The 22,500-nt window shown below is 41.5% G+C and overlaps 1 protein-coding gene across 4 annotated transcripts in view; it reads left to right on the top strand.

Annotated features, from left to right (window-relative positions):
* LOC137199794 (neuronal PAS domain-containing protein 3) overlaps positions 1-22,500 on the top strand; it is a 373,346-nt gene that overhangs the window by 265,252 nt on the left and 85,594 nt on the right. For all 4 annotated transcript variants that reach the window (XM_067614341.1, XM_067614340.1, XM_067614343.1 and 1 more), the window contains one exon: positions 858-947. In XM_067614341.1, the coding sequence (XP_067470442.1) occupies positions 858-947 (90 nt within the window). The remainder of the gene's footprint in view (positions 1-857; positions 948-22,500) is intronic.

Below are 22,500 nucleotides of genomic sequence, written 5' to 3'. Positions count from 1 at the left end.
CAGCTCCAGGTATAATTTCATGGTGTCAGCTGTACCCTGGCTGGTTAACTAGCTGTACCCTGGCTGGTTAGCTAGTTGTACCCTGGCTGGTTAGCTAGCTGTACCCTGGCTGGTTAGCTAGTTGTATCCTGGCTGGTTAACTAGCTGTACCCTGGCTGGTTAGCTAGCTGTACCCTGGCTGGTTAGCTAGTTGTACCTTGGCTGTTTAGCTAGCTGTACCCTGGCTGGTTAACTAGCTGTATCCTGTCTCAGAGAGCGGACGGGGGAGACATGATATCATAGCGTTGCATTCGGTTGTTCACATGAAAAGTGACATAAATAGTCTAATTGTGTGAAGAATGAAAAAATAGAGAGCTCTGGCTCCTTCCTGTCCTCTGCACAGCTGACCAATCACTGCGTGAAGTGGGTGTGAAGGCTCTTCAGTGTCAGAAAGTTGCAGAAATGGCCGCGTGCAGCCCAACCTGATCCAACATGAGAACGAGCTGGAAGCTTCTGAAAGATCTAATAAGCAAAACAACGCAGGGTACATCTGGCAAAATAGTTGTACGTGGTTCAGAGATGCACATTTCTCATTAAAATCCTGTCTATGGTTTTATAAACTGTTTTGCGTCTGATAAACCTTTAAACACATATATCAGTTACTTCAACTGGACACATGAAGAAGTGATGCAGTAGAAGCAGCGGTTACCAGCGATGATGTCATCACACAGTTTTCATCCAGTTGTCTGAAGCTTCATTAAGACCTCGTTAACAAGCTCTCAGTCAGTCAGCAGCAGGTGGATCATCGATATCTTCAAGTTGCTCTGACATGGAATTAAAACTCCACCTCTCTTCTGTCTGTTTCTGTCTGTTTTCAGTCTCTGGACGGGTTTGTATTTGCACTAAACAAGGAGGGACGTTTCCTCTACATCTCTGAGACCGTCTCCATCTACCTGGGACTGTCACAGGTAAGTCACGCTGTTTTATGACTGTTTATCTGTGTGAAAACACAAGCGTTTCACAGCTCAGTCAGTGTTTTTTGGCTTCTTACTTACAAATTCGACAGTCTTCCTCTCATCTTTCTCTCTCTGTGTCTCTTTCTCTGAGTGTCTCTGTCTCTCTCTCTCTCTCTCCTATCATTACCAAAGACAATTCCCAACAAATTAAGGCTTATTTAAAATCTCATCAGCTCGTCGGACGGTTGTTGATTTGTGCAGCGAGCGACAACGCATATTTTATCGCTGTGTGTGTGTGTGTGTGTGTGTCGGGGACACTTCATTGTACTTTGTCAGCTTGGTAATGAGTTCTGCGTCTCAATTGGTTCACTCTCCACCACTTCTTGTTAATAGAGACAGGCGTCCATCCTGAAGGTCAACACATCGACCTTGGAGGCGCTAATAAGTCAGTATTGACAAGCTGTGTGTGTGTGTGTGGGTGTGTGTGTGTGTGTGTGTGTGTGTTGCTGAATTAAAAGAGATTCAAACTGTCACATTTCCTTCTTCAGCTCATAGCTTCTGCCAGCTTGTGTTCAAACTGCCGATACGTGTTGATGGTAATAAGACGTACAGGAGTAAACAACACATCCAGCGCCGGCTGACAGAGATGTTTTATTCTCCTCTTTTTATATGATAATATTTTGAAGTTTCTATCAGTCAGAATCAAGTTAGATAAAGTATCTGAAGCAGTTTTATTAGTTTTATAAGTTTTTTCTGTTGGAGATCAGAAAGTTTTTGTGTTTTTTTGTGTTCGTATAATCTTGTAGAGGTGAGATAGTGCAAGATATCAGAAACATAGTCATCATTTAATCAAAAAACTAATCCGAGAAAAACATATTGCAGACGGGGTTTTTGTGAAAAGGTCATGTGAATTTGGAAGCCTCCTCAGTTAAAAAGTTTCCTGCAGCACTTGAACACACCATCAACACTGCAGCTGTTTATTCCTCTTGTAACCCGGTTGCTTCTGTTTGTGTTTTAGTTGTCGGTCATTTCTAATTATTTTTGCAGTTTTTATAAAACTGTGGGCGGCAGGTGGATCAGCTCAGGTTGTTCCTGTCTTCTAGATCCCAGTGTCCCCAGTGTTCCCAGAGACACCAAATATGATCTGAAATGATGCACAAACATCTGGAGACATGAGGACATTTTTTTTGGGTTGAGTTTTGGGGTTGAATACTTGTAAACCTGAGTTGATGTTAAGGTGTGTTCAGACAGAACATGAAGGGGATTTTAGACGCGGCACGATTGCACAGAAAGTCTATGAGAAGATGTGATTTGAAAATGTTTCAACTGAATCTGCTTCATATACGTACAAGGAACAAGAGGAAAAAGGAGAAAGACTGTCACACACACACACACACACACACACACACACACACACACACACACACACACACACACACAGCTGCTAGCTAGCTTACAGCTAACGTCTGCAGAACACTGGTTTGTCTGGTCTGGTGTTCAAACTCACCTGAATGACACAAGGTGAACTTTTTCTCTGCTTTCTGTGTGAACACACCTTTACATCACAGTATATAGATGTGATACAGTCGGGCTGAAATAAAAATATATATAAAAAAATATATATTTTACACATGAAGTTCAGTTTATCGTCATGGTTAGCAGATATCTTGGCCTCTATTTGCAAATGTCTGGAAGTAGAGCACTAAATCACTGGAATATCCCTTTAAAGTTTTAAATGTTTCTCATGTTTTTCCTCCCAGTAAAGAGCAGTATATGGATTCATTTGTTCTATATGATCATTTAGTGAAACTCGTTCCTGCGACTACAGATGTTGATCTGTGTGAAAATGACGCGCAGGCGGGAAACTCTGAACGTTGTTTTCTAGAGAGGAGCTGGTATTTACTGTCTCTGCCATGACATGCATTAGGTCTCTCTCTCTCTCTCTGTCTCTCTCTCTCTCTCTCTCTCTCTCTCTCTCTCTCCATTAGTTTAATGTGAACTCCTTGTCTCTGTAAATTAGATATAGGAAGCTCTCAGATATGGGAGCGAGAGAAAAAAAGGCCAATCAGTTTACCAAATTAAAGAGGAAGGCACATCACTCTCTCTCCCCCTCTGTCTCTCTCCCTCTCTCTGTCAATGTGTCTCTCTACCTCTCCCCCAACCCCCCCCTACCCACCCACCCCCTTCCTGGATTAATTCCCCCACCAAGATTGATTGATGATTTCTATCAAATAATTGATTAATTGTCACATCGGGTCCCCTAAGCTTTTCCGCCAGCTCCGCCGAGCTGGTTATCTTGTTCTCTCGGCTTTTATCAGCTGCAAGAAGAAGTGGCACGCCGATTTAAGAAAAAAAAAAAAAAAAAAGAAAAAGTGAAAGACAGAGAGAGAGAGAGAGAGAGAGAGAGAGAGAGAGAGAGAGAGAGAGAGAGAGAGAGATCAAGCTTGTCTTTGCCTTGTAGGAGTCTCACCCTGTAATCCTACATGTGTACACAGAGTTCGTCAACCTCCATCCTCTTAATTGCTCTTCCTTCCTCCTCTTCTCCTTTAATCACTGCCCTTCCCTCTCTTTAGTTTTTTTTTTTTTTTTTTTTTTAAGGAAGGAAAATATATCGCTAATTATTTTTCAACTTTAATTAGATCGTGGCGTGCAGGAAAAATGGGCTGGGTGGCGGGCGGGGAGGTTGATGGGGGGGATTTTTTTTTTTTTTTTTTTTTTAAGCCTTTTGACAAATTGACGAGGTTATGAATTTTCTCGCTCGGTGGCCGGCGCTGGAACAATCTGAAGGCAGATTTATGTGTAAAGAGGATTTGCCGGTTTAAACTTGTTTCTTCGCCGTCGTCTCGCCGGGGAGACGACGGACGTGGCCGGCCAATCAAACAAGCTGTTAATAGAGTCATTAACAAAGAGCGGAGCTGTAATTAAACACGGCCACTGAGTAAAGTTAAAGTCCCCCCTCCCTCCTCCTCCTCCTCCCCTCCAACACACACTCTTCTCTTTTTTTACTTTCTCTCCTTTTTGAATTTTAATTCTTTGCTATAAAAAGTTGATGAGCTGGAGTTTGTTAAGGCTGCTGTCAGAGAGAGAGAGAGAGAGAGAGAGAGAGCTTTAATTAAATCTGTGCTGCAGTTTGTACCAGCTGAGCTACACCAACAACAACTTCTGTAAATTAATAGAGTAAAAAAACACTAATAAAAATGACAATATTATGAACCAAACTCAATCACAAACATACATTTATCTTTATCAAACACACGAGGAGAAATCCGTCCGATATCTCTCAGATTTTACGTAACACGGGCCGCCACGTTGAGGGCGCCGTCTCCGAAATTGCGCAGGCTTCGAGAAGGTGTGTGTTGGTGGAGGAGGTCTGAAAGGTACTGGGGGGGGGGGGGGCAGGGAGTGGAGGGATTTCACAGGGAGTCAGTGTAGGTGAATGAGAGTGGGGGGTGATGTGCTGCCAGGACATATTGGAGCCTGTCCAGGGTTTTTACTGGGAACCCCTGAACAGGACTCCATCACGGTAGTCCAGACGATTTGAGATGAAGGTCATGGATCAAGGTCTCGGCGACGGCGTTTGAGAGGGACGGCTGGAGTCGGGAGATGTTCTCCAGGATTTGATGTGTGACTGGAAGGAGAAGGTAGAGTCCAAGAGGTTGTGGACTTCAGGGGAGCAACCGTCCCCAACCTTCTGGACCAGCATCTTAGGTGCCGCAACCATGAGCTCTGTTTTCTTACTGTTTAGTTTGAGTATTTGATGCCTGGATTATGTTCACAGGCTCGCTGCATTTATACATCGCTCTGAAGTCGTAGATGTCAGACAGGACTTCTCGTCTGTGTTTAGGTTTAGACAAAAAAAAATGTTAAAGATCCCCTCCAGACATGTAAAATATTCTACTTTGTGTCTGATATAGTTTTCCATAAAAAAAAAAGTGAAATTATCTTGTTAAAATCCTTAAAATGACATCTACTTTTTCCCTGATTGGCTTGTGATGTCACAAATTGGCTCGTAGCCCCGCCCCCTTTAATCAGACGTCCAATGAGCTCAGAGAAACTTTCTTCTCCATGCAGATGAATTAAGGTGAAAACAAACTCGCATCATTCTGCACAGTGAAGCTCAAACATCCAACTGAAGGAAGAAGAAGAAGAAGAACATGTTTTTTTAACGGAGGGAGACTTTAAAGTCTTTATGATCTTTCCTCGTCATGTTCTCTCCTTCTGTTCTAAACATATTTGCTGTTTAGTTGTATATTAAGACAGTTTCCAGGAGATCATTTCCATCGGCTGCCCTCCGCGTCGTCTCGTCTAAAGCTGAACTGTTCTCGATTATCCCGCTAAACAAAGGAGATGAAATCACGTCTCCTGAGCGGCGTGTCTCTGTGTGAACTGGATATTATTCTTCATTACGTTACTCTGTCTGCTTTTCTGCAGGCAGACGCTGCTAATTACTTCCTCTGCAGTAGATGAAGAAGTGGAAACAGGTGTCATAGTGTCGTGCATCCTTCCATACACAGATACACATTTGCTCAATTCAAACTTACAGATATTGAGCCGATCTTCAACCTCCTTTATTCCTGGGCTTATAGCGTTAAAACATGTCTTCTTCACGTCATGTATTGTTATTCTCAGGTCAGACGACTCAAGGTCAAAAGGGTTTAAAACATTTTTTTTCATGTTTTCATACATTATGTCGTCTTTTTGTTTAGTTTTGTGTTGCAGATGAAAACAGGTGGAAGATGGAAACATGCTGTTGTTGTGTGTAGAGGAGCAGCAGTGACACCCTGTTGATCCGACAACGCTGCACACTGTGTGTGTGTGTGTTCATGTACATATAAATGTTTTTGTGTGTTTGCATGTGTGTGTGTTTGTGTGTTTATGAGAGCAGGCAACGCTTGCAGCTGCCCTCTTAGTGATCTAATTGAGACGTGTGTGTGTGTGTGTGTGTGTGTGTGTGTGTGTGTGCAGCAGATGGCTGTGTGTCCTCTGCCTGATGGTCCAGAGGAAAATAATAACTGCGTCGTCCCGGCCAGACCCAAATTAGTCTGCTGGATTCTCGCCCGTTACGCCCAAATATGGTCGGCGGCCAGCTCCGCTTCATGCCAGGCCGGCATATGCAGCAGCACGGGAGAGAACACACACATTAACACACACACACACATTAACACACACACACTAACACACACACACACACGCAGGTAATATTGAGAAATTGGCTCCAAAATGGCGACTACTCTGAGAACAAAGATTCTGGTTGTTTTTTTCAGGAAGAAAACTGTGAATTTCTCTGAGTTATTATTTAAAATTTGTCTCTTGAATTCGTAGTAAAAATGTCACATTTTCTGTTAACTGAACCTGATTTAAAGTCACATCATCTATAATATAAAAACATACAACGTCAATACTTTTCAGGCGTTGTGCTCTTGGCTCTTCTGCAAGCCGCTGTGACCTACAAATTACCCATAACACCCTTCTCTGCTTCAGTTAGCAGACATGTTTATGTGTATTTTTATTAAGTTAGATTCAGAACACAGCTGATATGTCTTCAAACATATTTTCAGGCCTTCATGTAGCAGCAGCATTCATAAACCTCTACTGTATATATGACACAGTATAATAATAAATCCTGTCTTTATTTACAGGCTTTTCCAGGCAAGTTATCCAACTTAAACACATCAAACTTTTAACAATTATTCCAGTTTTTCACTGTCTGAACTTTAGACTATTTCAGGATTGTTTGAACCCACTTTCATGTAAAAAACTGACACATTTAAACCATCATGTGGACTCCTTCACTTTCCACTTCCTGTAAATAACACAACTCACACAATAATTAAATATACAGCAACATGTAAATTAATTTTCTGGTGCTGTTAAAAACATATTTCCATCAGGTGAAAACACACAAATAGAAAACAGATTAACTTTTTCATTTATGAGTAAAACATTTAAATTATGCGTAAAGGAAATAACATTCACATTTAAAAAAAAATGTAGTTTAAGAGGTTTAACAATAATAAAATATGACATCAGGCTGATAGTAAATGAACATCTGACCTCAGCTGATGTTTGTTTGTTTATCAGTTGATTGTTTATTTGTTTGGTCCTTGACAGTAAAAATAAATAGTGGAATGAGCCTTTAAATCAGTGATTTACACTGACGTACAGGAGGAGAAACATACGAGCTGAAGCAGCCGAGTCTCTCGTTTTCTGCTATTGTTCACTGGATCAAGTCGCTGCCAGAGACCACTGGTGTGTGTGTGTGTGTGTGTGTGTGTGTGTGTGTGTGTGTGTGTGTGTGTGTGTGTGTGTCAGAGGTGTGTGAAGCGATTTGTTTCTGTCTTTGTCATTTAAAGAGGCTCTCTAGTGCTCAGACCTGCTGCCACACACACACACACATACACACACACACACACACTCACACACACACACAAGGAAGGTCATTCTGCTCACACACACACACACACACACACACACACACACGCACACACATGCACAGGCAGGGTCATTGGAAAGCGAGGCAGAGCCTGATCTCTGCTCTCTTTCAGTTCAGTCCACATTCCCTCAGAGAGAGAGAGAGCTGGCAATAACACCACCCGCACACACACACACACACACACACACACACACACACACACACACACACACACACACACACACACCACTCCTTCCTCCCAGTATTCCCAGTGGGCTCTGCTGCTGGTCTGCAGGGGAACACTGAATTAATTAGCATTAAGCAGCTCCAGCAGACTGCCGACTGCTTCCTTCCTCTGGTCTCTCAACGTCCACACCGATGTCCACGAACCGGAGGACAGCTTCGTCTGCACCCGTCTCACATCCGCCCGCCACCACCACTGCAAAGTTTTATTAACGAGACGCGGACGGTCTCATTTCAATCCCGGTCTCCTACAACTTACATTCATATACTGTTAAAGTCTATTTCCAGATCATGTTGTGTTACTAAACATAATCGGCGCCTGGATCGTTTTTTCCATATTTTCTTTCATTTCTAAATGAATGAAGCTCTACGAAGGACTTTGGCACCACAGACGTTCACATCCTGAGTCCTCTGAGTGTGTTTAGATTTAGAGAATTTTATTTATATAGCTCAAATATCACAAATCACACATTTACCTCGTCTGTACAGCAACACAACATCCTCCGTCCTTACACCCTCCATTCAAATAAAGAAAAAACTCCCCCAGAAATCCCTTTAACCTGGAACAAATGGACAAAACCTCAGGAGGAGCAACAGAGGAGGGACCGTCTTCCAGGACGGACACACAGGAAATAGATGTAGCATGCACAGAATAGACCAGGATAGCAAAATGACAGAGTTATAGATAAACTGATAACATATATATGTGAAGAATATGATCAGGGTCGGACCCGAGTCCCCTGAAAGGTCAAGGTTCAAGTCTCTGCAGAGTCTAAACACGACCGTAACACTGTCGTCACAAGCAGCTGATATTTCATGCAAGATATTACACATATACACTATAAATAGATAGAAGTTGATCAGCAGTGTTTAGGAGAGTCTGTTGTGAGGAAGGAGGAGCTGCTGGGTCTTGTCGATCAGGCGGGGGGTCTTCAGGTCGCGTCTTCGGATATTTGGACTCGCAGGAACTTGAAACCTGCTCAACATCGTCTCCATTGACGCACAGTTTTTATGTTTTAACAGCGTCTCTTCTGACTTCCTGCATGTTTTAAACAGAAAATACCAACTTCGTCCCTCTAATGATGATTCAGAATCAGTCAGTTGAAAAGCAACAGGCTGAAGATGTTTTATACATCAGTCTCTTCTGTTACTGAACCAAGAAAACAAGATGAATGTTTTTATCTTCACTTTTTATTGTGACTTCTGTTTATTTTTGTAATTATTTTATTTGTACTTTTATATTTTCATACCTTTATGATATTTTTTATTTCTTCTCTAATTCCTCCTTTCATCGCTCTTTCTCTCCCTGTTGTCCTTCTCTTTTCTCCTCCTCTTCCTCCTCCTCCTCTCTCTCTGTCTCTCTCTCGTTCCGTGTGTGTTTGGGACGGGGAGATCGGCCATTTGCATGAGGTCAAAGAGGGGCATTCTGGGAGACGGAGGAGAGGGAGGAGATGGGGCGAGGATGATGATGAGAAGGAGGGGGTGCATGCGAGGAAGGTCACAGTTAATTGAGCCACCCTGGTGAACTCTCACACTCATACACACACACACACACACACACACACACTGTCCCATTCATAATTGATGGTGCTGACTCCAGAGCTGCCATGTCGTTCAGATAATATAATATCTATAATAATTCTAGTAGGTGGTGTGTGTGTGTGTGTGTGTGTGTGTGTGTGTGTGTTGTGAAATGATGGAGGGATAAAAAGTGTAAAAGTAAAAGTGTAACTAGGGAGAAGTCAGGAAGTCTGTAAGATCAGAAAAGGAGAGTTTTTTTTTTTTACTTTTTAAAAATGTAAAGGATGGAGGGATGATGGCAGGACGAGGAGGAGGAGGAGAGTAAATGAAGGATGAAGTAAAAGAACCTCACCGTAAAATGTGAGCGGGTGAGGATGTGGAAACTAAAAGAACGGGAAGAAAGACATTTCAAAATAAGAAGAAAGAGAAAAATGATGGAGAGAAGGAAGAGGATGAGAATGAAGAAGGATAAAAAGTGGAAGATGAAGGGTGAAAGTTTTTACTTTAAGATATAAAAGATAAGAAAAGGAGGAAAGGAGGAAGGAAAAATGACAAAAAAAAGAGAGAGACAGGACTGAAAAGAGGAGTGAACTTTGACCTTTTGAGAATATAAAGGATGGAGGGATGGTGGAAAGAAAAGAGACAGAGGGAAGTTTGGAGCTGTTTGCTTCCCGTTTCCAACCGCGAGTCGGGACATTTTTAAAAAAAAAAAACGTAACTACGGTTGTTGTGGTGTTTACTGTTGCCATGACAACAAAGGTTGCCTAACTTTAAGGAAGCAGTAACTTTAACCCACATCAAACCACGATCTGTTCCTAAACCTGACCAGACCTGAACCACAGCGCCGTCGCATCATAAAACATCATTACTGATGATGATGTCATCCTGCTGATGGAGACGCCAGATCAGAGTCACATGATCGAACCACGGATCTGCTCATTTAATTTGGAGGACATGTTGGATTTTTGTGTATGAGACGGAGAAAAATGTGAGGAAGAGGGGAGATAAAGAAAGAAAGGAAGAAAGAGGATTAAGAGGTGTCAGGGAAAAAAGAAATAAAGTGGTTGGAGAGAGTGATGGATGGTCAGAAAAAGAAGAGGAGAGACGAGAGTTTAGACGTGGATGATGAAGGGAACGAGGAAGAGAGAGTGATGGAGGGACTGGGAGATCTGGAAGATATCAAGGATGGGTGGAGGATGAAGGTGGAGAAAAGAAGAAGAAGAGAAAATAATTGAGAGACAGGAGAAGAAGTGAAATGAGAGAAAGGAGGAGGAAAGAGGAAGAGGAGTAAAGATGGAAGGATGATTGAGGAGGGGAAGATAGATGTAGCAAATAATAATAATAGGGACAAGAGAAGAATGAAAAGAGGAAAAGACAAAATGAGATGAAAGGATTAACGACAAGGGAAATGAGAGACGGGGGGAAGCGAAAGAGGAGGAGAGATGTCAAATGGAAAGAAAAAAGAGAAGAAGAGGAGACGAAGGAGCGAAAGGAGGAGAGACGGAAAGTTGAGAAAAAGAGGAAAAGGATAAAAAAAACAATGAAAACAAGAAATAAAAGGACAGAAACACAAAGTTTGTCGTTATTAATCGTGACAATTTTGTTTTTCACCTCAACAAAAGATGTACCTTGTGTGTCTGAATGTGTGTGTGTGTGTGTGTGTGTGTGTGTGTGTGTGTGTGTGTCCACCGTGCACACACACACACACACACACACTCTCTCTCTCCCCGTCGTCCGGCGTGAAAGCCGGCGAGGTATTAGCATGCTGACAGGAAGCTGCAGGAGGTTATCTGGACCTCAGAGGAGCTTCCGCCTCCTTTTGTTCTGACTGATCGCCGCGGCGACACACCGGGGGGATGATGGGACGTGGCGTGGGCGGCGAGGCGGATTTGCAGGGAAATGAGTAACAAAAGATACGCCTGCTAACAATACAGACGAGTCCCTGTCCACTCACGTCTGTTCACAAAGTTTCTCAGACCCAGAGGAAAAACATTTTTTATCTTTTCAATTTCTTTAAAAGGAGGAAAAATGCTTCAAGTTTTACATCAAGTTTTTATTTATCTTCTTCTTTTTTAACCAGAAAGCCTGTTAACTATAAATGTGTGTTTAATTCAAATTAAAATGCATATATATTAATAATATATATATATATATATATATATATATAGTTTTCTTTTAACAATATCCTCAATAAGGACAGATTGTGCTTCTAGTGATTTGCTGCCATTTATATCCTGTTCTGATGAAGCTGACCAATCAGAGCAGAGAGGGCTCATCAGGAGGCGGGGCCTTAAAGAGACAGGAGCTAAAACGGCCTGTTAGAGACAGAGGCTGAACTGAGGGGCTGCATAAAGGACCAGTAGAAGATAAATAAGGAGTTTTTAACTGTTAAAATCATGTAAAGATATTCCAGTAGAGCCCCAGTATAGAGCTCCAGTATAGAGCTCCAGTATAGAGCTCCAGTATAGAGCCCCAGTATAGAGCCCCAGTATAGAGCTCCAGTATAGAGCCCCAGTATAGAGCCCCAGTATAGAGCCCCAGTATAGAGCTCCAGTATAGAGCCCCAGTATAGAGCCCCAGTCCTCTTTAATGTTACTCTCCAGGATAATATAATGAGCCAGTAGGTTTACGTTATGACCACCAGTTTTAATTATTTCAACTTCATGTCTGAGACATCATGGCTTTGGCAGACGGGTTTAAATACCCATGAGCCTCGGGTGCCGTTGCTATGGAGAAGAAGGTGGTCAGAGGTGCTCCGTCATTACCAGACCACCGTAGTCGCTGAATTCCTCCGAAATGAACCCAGAATCTGAAAATAAACAGATCTGGAGGTTGTAAAATCATTTTCCTCAACAGTGAAAGCAGTTCACATAACATGTTTATATAGTTTAATATCACAAATTACAAATTTGCCTCACAGGGTTTTATAATCTGTACAATAAAAAATAAGGAAAAACTCCCTAAAAATCTTTAAAGGGGGAAAAATAAGCTTGATTATTGGATGTTTCTTGCTGAAATGCACTTTGGGAGTCGTAGTTTAACTTCTCCCCTTAAAGTTTTTACATTCACAAGCTTGTAACTTTGGAGGTTTTTATCAAAGAAGCAGATATTAATATTCTGGACTGATGATGATTCAACCGGCAGAGTTTCATGTCGAGAAGAAAGTCACGACGCAGTAAAACAATAGCAGGGAGTAAAAGTCTGAATATCTCGAGCTCTGCTGCTTCAGTTTTTGAAATGAGACGAGGAAAGTTAATCTGCAACATAAAACTACTAACAAATATCTAATATTCAGAATCAGGCGCTCGTCCAGTCGGTTTTTCTGGCTTTTTTTTTTTTTCAAGCTTTGTTTACAAGAGAACCTCATTTACTTAAAGCATCGTCTTCTTCTTGTAGCAGGACTCACGTTGTGGATGTGATGTGAAAATCCAGGTGAAAATAATTTTAAAAAGATCACATAAATATCTGCTTTTCTTCAGTGGAATTCGTTAAAAAAAAAGACAGCTGTGTATGTGCAGTTGATGTCTCCTCACTCTCCTGTATATATACTGTGTGTGTGTGTGTGTGTGTGTGTGTGTGTGCATAGATCCATGCTTTGTGTGTTCATCCATATGTATTGTGTGTGTGTGTGTGTGTGTGTGTGTGTACTGCGTCTAGACACAGACACTTTATAGACCGCTGCCATTGAAATGGATGAAGCTGCGCAGCGAGCTGCAGTGTGAGGTCAGAGGTGACGCTCCGCCTGCACGGCGAGGATTTAAAGTCAGAGGAGACACTTTCATACATTACAGACAGACAGACAGCAGGAGGTGAAGCACTGACCTGCTGAAGGACACACACACACACACACACACACACACACACACACACACACACACACACACACACACACACTCTCAGCTGGTTATTTAGCTTCACATGCTTCTGCTTTTCATGCATTACAGGAGTGAGTGATGGTGGAAGGTGAGTCGGGGGGGGTTTTGACCCGCTCGCCTGCTCGCTCCGTCCGACCTCGCGGCATTAAAGACACGCCGCCATGTTGGGATTCAGCCGGTTGTTTTTGCTTCAACACGCCTCGTGTCACGCTCCCTTCATGCGTTTCAGAGGGATGAAGGTGAGGCGGGTACGCTGACCTTCGACAAGGACGCCGACACCGCGGCTCTAGAGGATTCAAATCAACAGTTTGAAGTTGTCATCCCGAGTCGGATGAATGACCGCGGAAAATTCATCTGCTCTGTAAGAACAAATGAAAAACTGTGATATTAAAGAAAAGCATTTTGTTTCAGTTCAACTTGCTTTTGTCAGGGCTTTTTTATTGTATTTTTTTTTATTCAACGGGTCGCAGCAACGTCTTTTTTTTTAGAAACTGTTAACTTAAGATGAAGCAGAAACTTTCACCTTCCCAAAGACACAATCACCAAACATCACACTACATGTGTGTGTATTTTTAAACATGGTCCCGGCACTTAAATTTAATTATTATCCTTTAGCGCACACACTCAGCACTTCCTTTAATCAGATTTTATTTCAGTTTCCAAACTATACTTTATATCAGGAGCTGGTTGATGATTCCTCTGGTGTTAAAATGTTTAAAACATCCGTCTGGTGTTATTCTATATACATATTTTTAGTGTCAAATATTACTATGAAAAGATGTCTCTCAATACTTTCTGACTACGCTAATATGTCTGCGTCTCTCAGCTCCTCCTGGTTCCTACTGATGATTCATTTCCTGAAACAGCCGGTCGCAGTTTTTAACAAACAAACAGGAGGAAATAGTGTATTTGTTGGGGATTGTTTCTCCACATTTGATGCTCTAGTGAGTATTTCTGACAGCAGGACGTTGCGTTTTGATTGAGTCCAAATAAACTACAGCATGTGTGTTCATGGTGATGAAGGAACATGTCACCCGGTGCAGCGGTGTGACTCATTGACATGTTTATAATAGTTTCTGGAACAACAACGGAGGAATAAGATATATCACACATTACTTATTAGTAGATCAATTCATTGTTGGTTTTCATGTTTCATGTTGACAATAAAAAGAATACAGAATATCACTGGACTTTGGCTAAATATAGAAATGTTGTTTATCTTGTTGGATGTCGTGTCTCCTCTCAGATGTGACGCTGGTTTCTGGTTCAGGTCAGAATTAAATACATGCTCTTTGTGTTTTGAATGGAGCCTTTCAAGGCGTTTAATCATTTGAAAATAGCAGGCTAGCATTTAAAATGTCAACAAATTTCCTGGGAGCTTCTCTTCGTCTTCTCCTCCTATTTCCTGTCTTCTTCGTTTCCTCTTCCCCTCCTCCCTTTCTTTCTTTCTTTCTTTCTTCTTTTCCATCATCTGTCCTTTCTCCTCTATCACTCCTCCTCCTCCTCCTCCTCCTCCTCCTCCTCCTCCACCACCGGTTCAGATTTACAGCCGGCCGTTACTTTGATGCCGTGGAAGCTGTAAAGAGATCAGCGTCGCCGTCGGAGACCAAAATTGATGCTTGTTTTATTGAAGTGAGAGAGAAGAATTGTGTGTGTACATAAGTGCATGGTAGAGTGCTTCGGACTGTGTGTGTGTGTGTGTGTGTGTGTGTGTGCGTTAACCCTGACAAATGTGTGTGTTGGCATGTGCAATATAAGGTGTGTGTGTGTGTGTAGAGGTGTGACTTTATTTCAGCACAGATCAGAGGTGACACGTGTTTAATGGCATGTCTCCTCACACACACACACACCTGTATCTCTACACTTGTGAGGACTCTCATTGACATAATACATCCCCCGGCACTTAAACGTAACCTCAACTATACGTAGTGCTAATCTTTAGCCTAACACCAAGTCTCAACCATTTAAACAGCCTCTGAAGCAGTGAGTCCTCACAAAGTCTGCATATAAAATAAGTCCTCGTAAAGGTAGATATACATGAGCATGCACACACACACACACACACCTACCTGTATCTCTACACTTGTGAGGACTCATTGACATAATACTTCCCCTGGCACTTAAACTTAACCTTAACTATATGTAATGCTAATCTTAAGCCTAACACCAAGTCACAACCATTTAAACAGCCTCTGAAGCAGTGAGTCCTCACAAAGTCTACATATAAAATAGGTCCTCATAAAGGTAGATATACATGAGCACACACACACACTCGTCCATCACCTGGGCTTTAACAGGAACTGATGAACGACAGATGGAGGGAGGGGAATGAGTGTAAATGGATGGAGGAGAGGGAGTGTTTGACCCCGCTCAGAGAGGAGAGCAGAGGAGGCACCCCCTCCTCCTCCTACCCCACGTCTTCCTCTTCATCATCATCATCATCGCTGAGAGGGCAATCAAAAGACATCTCATCATCTCGGTCAACGCTGGTCTCTTTTAACCGTGACAACCATCATTCCTGAACCCCTCAGAGTCGGGTTGTACTCGATCAGAACTACGTCGGAAATCAAAACTGCTTTTTTATGAACAGCTAGACGTGAACGCAGAGTGATAAATTGGTCATAATAGAGGGGAGGGAGACGGGATATTGTTTAAATACGGGGATAACGGCATGTTGAACTTGTATCTATACAATAAAGATAAAAAACACATGGAGCTTTGAATTGACTTCAGGGTGGAAAAAAGGCCAATAAAACAAAAATAACAAATCTGCAACAAAACTACGAAGGTAATAAATGTAACCTAACAAAATCAAAGAAGCCAAATGATGATAATTTACCTCCCTGACTGAAAGAAACAGGAGAAAACAAAAGCAACAGAGAACAGACAAACATTCATGACAGGAATAAGTGTGACCCACTAATCCAGGTGTAACAGGCTCAATAAACTTAAACTCAATCAACAAATATTACAGTCAGATTTCATTTTTCTCAGCTTTAAGAATCAGTTTGTATTGTTTTTTATTGTTATGAAAAAAAACACAAATGTGACTTATCTTAAAGACACATCTCCACAAGTTCCCATCATATGTTTTCTTCAAACTACAAAAAAAGTACTATGGAGACTCTTAAAACAATGCATGCTGGGAAGTCTGCTAATATGCTGATTGAGTTACTTTAGAAACTTTAACTGAATGATTTGAGTCCGTTTATTCAGCTCAATTTCAAATCAGAAGTATTTGAGTTTATAAGTTCAGGAAAAGCCTGAAACTTGAAATTAATAAAACAAAGTACGACTTATGGAGGAAGTGACTCAGAAAAATAAGGAACATGGAGGATGTGTTTGAGAAAATGTGGACTTTGGCTGATGGGAAATTATAACGACATCATCAGGACGTATCAGAAGGTTATTTAACAGCTCTGATGAACATGTCGCTGAATATCTGACAACTTCCTGTATATTTCCCTTCTTTTGTTTTTGTAGCAGCTGTTGGTATCAACTGGTATGATGACTTTTATTCTTCGAGTACCGTGAAACTAAAACACATAGCAAAAAAAAAAAAAGCATACATCACAACCACAATAGTATTTTTTTAAAAAAACATTACATTTACCACGTTTAACACAGCGTAACTACAATTCATTACTACAATTAAAAACACATGTTATATTTATTACATTTACTTAAAACCACACTACAAACATTACAAAAGAAAACCCCTAATAACGATACCATGAACATAACCAACCGCCAACCAAGGGTGCAAATATTGTGGATGAGGCCTCGGACAACTGTACTCCATAAACAAAAACATATTACATAACGTTGTCTCCCTGACCCCACAAACAGCATTAGTTTTAATTTAATTTCACTCGGTTAACTTACTTTGTATCTGCTCTCTCGACAACCTGCAACCTGTGGCAAACTGGCGTGTGACGTCACTATTTACCTTTTTTCTCTCTTTTAAACTTCATTGGGGTGCTCCAACCCACCCGGGAACATGAATAAAAACAGAATCGGCTCCGTTGGCCACATACAGTTTTTGTTGTTTAATTCAGCTCTTTTGTTTTTTTTAGTAATAAATTTTACTTATCAAGTGTAAAGTTAAATTAATAAAACACACATATTTAATTTAGTTGTTTCCACTAAATTCATATGTGATGTTTAACAGTGTAGAAGAGCATGGAGCATCATGTCAGATTTCACCTATTTTCACCTTCTTCTCTCTTTTCCAAAGTATCTTGTTGCCAAAAGAGAGCAGAGGAGTCAACCTTCTCCTTCATGTCTTATCCTGAACATTTAGGAATATTAAACAGGGGAGAGACCTCAGTATGATTGAGGAGAGAAAGTGTGTGTGTGTGTGTGTGTGTGTGTGTACCCTGGGAATGGTAATTAAGATCATTAAATGCAAATAAACACATCGAGGAGCGATCATTTTTATCGACAGGCACCGGATTGATTGACACTTGCCATTCCGGGCAGCGCACGGCGGATCGATAGGAAAACATATCGATCAGAAGGTGAGAGTCTCAGACGACGCTCGGAGTGATACTGACCTTCGGAGAGTCGCTCTGACGGCTCTTCACCGCGGCGTCGCATTTATTGCATCGAGTGCACCTGGAATTTAAATAAAAGCTCCTTCAGGAAGTTTCAGGCGTTCTTGAAGACGTTTAACGGGCTTGTTAAGAGATTCTTGTGATGCTTGAAGACGTGTTTGAGTAGTTTCAAATATTATTATAGAATATTTTTTTACAAGTGTTTGTTAGGAGAGACATTATTCCAAATCTTTTATCTGGAAGTCTTTATGTAGACATGGAGGTCTCTGAGATGTTAACAGATGTCCTTGAAGACGTTTTTGAAAAGATTCCAGCACTCGTTTTTAGAGGTTTGAAAGTTATTTTATTGATGCTTACTCGTGTTTTATTCCAGGATTTTTTTTTTAAAGTTGTACTTGAGAAGATTTTTTTTAAAAATTCCTAAGGGGTTTCCAGCAGTCCTTGAAGGCCTCTCAAACTGAAATCGTAATGGGATTGTAAGAATATCTGACGGTCTGAATCTTTGAGGGAGTTCTGGGGATCCTTGAAGGGGTTTTTCAGGTGTTGCCAGGCTTCCCTCCGGCATCATCAACATCTCTGTTTAGCTGTATTTCAATGGATTAAAGGTATTTTATCCGTGAATAGGTACCAGGGAGTCACTGAGTTTGCAGGACCTTGTGAGGGGCTCCGAGGGATCTTTGAGAGATTGCAGTAGTAGTTTAGCAGCGTTTCAGGAGGGATTCTAGGACTATTTAAAGTCATTATACAAGTCTACCAGGAGCCATATATTAATTTAAGGGTTGTAAAGTGTGATTAAAAGGATGGAGTCACAGTGATTCCTGAGAGAGGTTAAGAGTTGTGGAGGTTCCAGGGCTCTTTGAGGAGACTTATGGAGTCTACAGAGGTAAAGCTCTGCACACCGTCTTTACTCTTTACTCTTTAAATAGCGATCCATTCTCCTCCAACATCTCTGTCCTGGACATACAGCTGTGCAGTGAGATACATTTAATTTATATATAAGTTTTTTTTACAATATATTGGTTAAAATTTGAATTTTAAATGACTGATACTGACATGTCTGATTCATCCCTGCAGTGTAACTAAACATCTCAATCATCTTATTTCCATTTTAAGCTATTTTACACTTATACTTCACTACATTTAAGAGGTAAAACTCTCCAATATTTCACCAAAAATCAAAGATTAGAGAAAAAGTCCATTTCTGTGTATCACAACTTTGTTTTTTCTTCTTTCCTCTCCCATTAATCATCTCACGACCCCTCAGATTTATCTGCTGACCCTTTGGAGGGGCCCCGACCCCTAGGTTTGGAACCACTGGACTAAACTAGCTGCTAACATGCTGCTTACACACTGATGCTTCAGTATTAATAATGTAGTTTATTAAACATATTTAATATTTTACTGCAGGCCGAGACAATGATACATTTATATGTTCATGTAGGATTTTAAATGCAGAGTTTTTTACATTGTGTAGTCGGTACTTATGTGAAGGATCTTCTTCCACCGCTGCTCGCTCACTAATGACACAGGCACTAATTTCCTAATGCCTCCTGTCACCTCGAACACACACACACACACACACACACACACACGCCGATACAACAAACAATGATTGATTCATGTCTTCTAAACACACTTCTGCCTCTATCTCTCTCTCTCACAAATCACACACACACACATTCTCTGTCTGAAACCAACTTTTCAAACTCACACACACACCTTCGCTCTAATGACACATGAGCTAATTTCCTAATGTCCCCTATCCCCTAAAAAACACACACACACACACACACACACAAACACACAAACGTCTAGTTTACGCCTCAGTGTGAGTGATATCCCGACCATTATGGGCCCTTTATTTACACTGGCTTTACAAATGAGCCCTAATTACCGGGTCTTAATGATGTGGCGGGGCGAGCCGTGAGCGAGGTAGCTCTGCAGAGAGATAGTGAAAGAGAGAGAGAGAGAGAGAGGGTGAGGGGGGGGAGGGAAGGTGGGAGGCGTTTGCTTGGAGGGTTTTTTGTAAATGTCAAGAGCAGAGAGTTGATGGCTTCATCAATCCTTTATCCCTGCAAAACACCTGGAGGAGGAGAGGAGAGGGGTAGGAGGGAGATTAGTCAGGGGAAAGGGAGGAGGTACAGAGGGAGGGAGAGGGTTGCTAGAGGGAGAAGAAGAAGAAGAAGAGGGAGGAGGAGGGAGGAAGAGATCAGCCCAAGGGGGAGAGTTGGAAAGGATAAGAGATAGAACAAATGGAGGGAAGATGGTGAGAGGAGGAAGGAGGGAGGAAAGGTGGAGGCAGGGAATAAAAGTTGGGAAGGAGAGAGGGGACGGGGCTGAGAGGAGGGAGGGAGTGGGGGGGGCAGCTAGAGGGATGACAAGAAGAGGGGAGAGGGAAGCAAACATGGGAGGAGGAGATAATGAGGGAAGGAGGGGAAGACCGAAGAAGGGATTGAGAGGACAGACGGACGAGAAGAGCATAAAAAAAATAAAGGGATAAGTGAAGAGATGGATGGAGGAGAAGAAAGCGAGAGAGAGAAGGAGAGAAAGTTGGGAAACAGGGGAAGTGTGAGTGGAGAGGAAGATGGAAAGAAGGCAAAGAAAGGTGAGCAGATGAGGAAAAGGAAAGATTTAAAGAGGGAGGAAAGGTTGAGATGATGGATTTAAACTGCAGAGAAGGAGTGAAACTGTGGAAATAGGAAGTATTCATTAATAAATAGACAGGAAAAGGTTTTTCAAGGATTTCTTTGGGTTCACGTAGTTTGTACCACCATCTAAACGAGCTTTATTTTTTAATCTTTCCTTCATTTCCTGTGTGTGATGTATCAAGTAAAAAACAGTGAGTAGCAAACTCAAAAATCAAGTGTTTTTGCTTACTGACACACCACAAACTCAAAACCTGCTTAGAAATTAGTGTTGAATAATATTAATATGAAACTGTCACCACTCTGATCCAGACTAAAATATCTAAACAACTATCAGATGGATTTCCAAGACATTTAGTTCAGACGTTCCTGGTCCTGAGAGGATGAATCCCTTTGACTTTTACTCACCTAGAGGTTCAGGAAATGACGACTTGAACATAACAACTGTATCGGAGAGCAAGTGACACACATAACTCAGTTTTTATATTTCTGTTTGTGTTCAGATGTTAATCAGTGAGCTTTTAGAGGTGTTTGTAGGTATATTTTTGAGCTGTGGACACATCCAGGCTAAAGATGTGCAGAGATCCCAGTATTTGTTTTTATATCTGTATTTGTTGAGGCAGCAAAATTATTTGTATTTGTATTCGAATAAAAGTGGAAAGAGGCTTAAAAATCCTGTTTTTGTTTTTATTACACTTTTAATTTTAGAAAATGATTATGATTACTGAGCTAAAACTTTACTCATCGCCTCATTGCAGCCAGACATATCTATTTATACACCCGTAACACAGAGACAGCACAGCGTGTAACGTGTAGGGAGGAACTTCAAAGGTGATTATTGCTTTGCACTTTTCATTTATTGCCTATTTTTTTACAACCTAACTTTGTGTAAAGGAGAAGAGGAACAACAGGTGATGGAGAGTCTTTAAGAGCACTTTGCTTGTGTCAGTAGCTCAGCCCCAACAAATAATTTTTAAAATATTTGTATGAAACAAATATTTGTATAAAACCCACTATTTGTGTTTTGCAGAATAATGTATTTGTATTCAGGCACACCCCTAGTGCTTATACAGACAGTGTGTAGTGTGGAACTGGGATGTGGTTTTGCTACTTTGCACCTGCCTGACGTTTATGTGAGTTTGTATTTTCAGCATTATTATTTTCCGAACATATTTGACGAGCCAGTCAGTGACGGCGTTACAGTACAGGAGATGCTGATCCAGGACTGTGATGGTTTAGCCTCAGTGAGTCAGGATTACCGCTGACCCTGCTGCTGTTTGTGTTTATTAAACAGCTGATTCTCCTCAATGTTTCGCCTCTTAAAGCTTCTGACATTTGCACCTCTCTCTCTCTCTCTCTCTCTCTCTCTCTCTCTTTTCTCTCATCATGTAATCCTCTCTCGTCCCTCTCTCTCTCTCTTTTAACGTCTTCCTCTCTCTTCTCCTCAGCTCCATCTCTCTCTCATTACAGATCCATTTCTTTCTCTTTATGCCTCTTTTTTCCCCCTACTATCTCTCTCTCTCTCTGCTGCCGCTGCTGTCTCTCCTAATCTCCCTCGCCCCCTCCACCCTGTCTCTTGTCGTTCCTTTCTTCTCCCTCCTCCTCCTCCTCCTCCCTCCCTCCCTCCCTCTCTCATCTCCCTCTCATCCTCCTCAGTGTAATGCAGGATAAAGACATTGGGATCACATATGGCCGAGTGGTAATGGCAGCGCGCCACTTAAATCCACTCATTTAAGTGCAAATCGGTGTCATTCTGGAGCCGCCGAGCAGATGCTAGGCCATGTCAGCATAACTCGATGTGACCACCGCTGGCTTAGAGTGTGTGTGTGTGTGTGTGTGTGTGTGTGTGTGTGTGTGTGTGTGTGTGTGTGCTCAGTAACCCCTATGGATTGTGATGAAAGTACCTGCTCCTTAAATGCAGAAAACAGATAAATTGATAGGCGATTATAGCGAGGGATTTGTGCACATATGTCTGTTTTAGAGCTGTGTTATGTACATGTGTGTGTGTGTGTGTGTGTGTGTGTGTTTTAAAAGATGTATTTTCTACCATTTGCACCCTAAATGTAACAAAAAAAAAAGGTGAAAAACAGAAACAGGCACTCTGTGATAAGGAAGAAATGGAAATAAAACATAGAAAAATTGTGGTAAAATTGGAAAAAAATACTGTCTGTCATTCAACATTTTATTTAAATAAAATGTAATTATATGTTCAAATAGAAGAACAGATAGTGAAAAATTACTTCTTTCAGAGTGTTTAGGTTAGGAAGGTTCAGGATTTTTCAAGTGTGTCTTCAAACAAGGTTCCAGTACGAA

This window comes from Thunnus thynnus, chromosome 16 (genome assembly GCF_963924715.1).
Source record: "Thunnus thynnus chromosome 16, fThuThy2.1, whole genome shotgun sequence".
In the NCBI taxonomy this organism is placed as follows: domain Eukaryota; kingdom Metazoa; phylum Chordata; class Actinopteri; order Scombriformes; family Scombridae; genus Thunnus; species Thunnus thynnus.
This window is presented reverse-complemented; position numbering and strand designations above follow the sequence as displayed.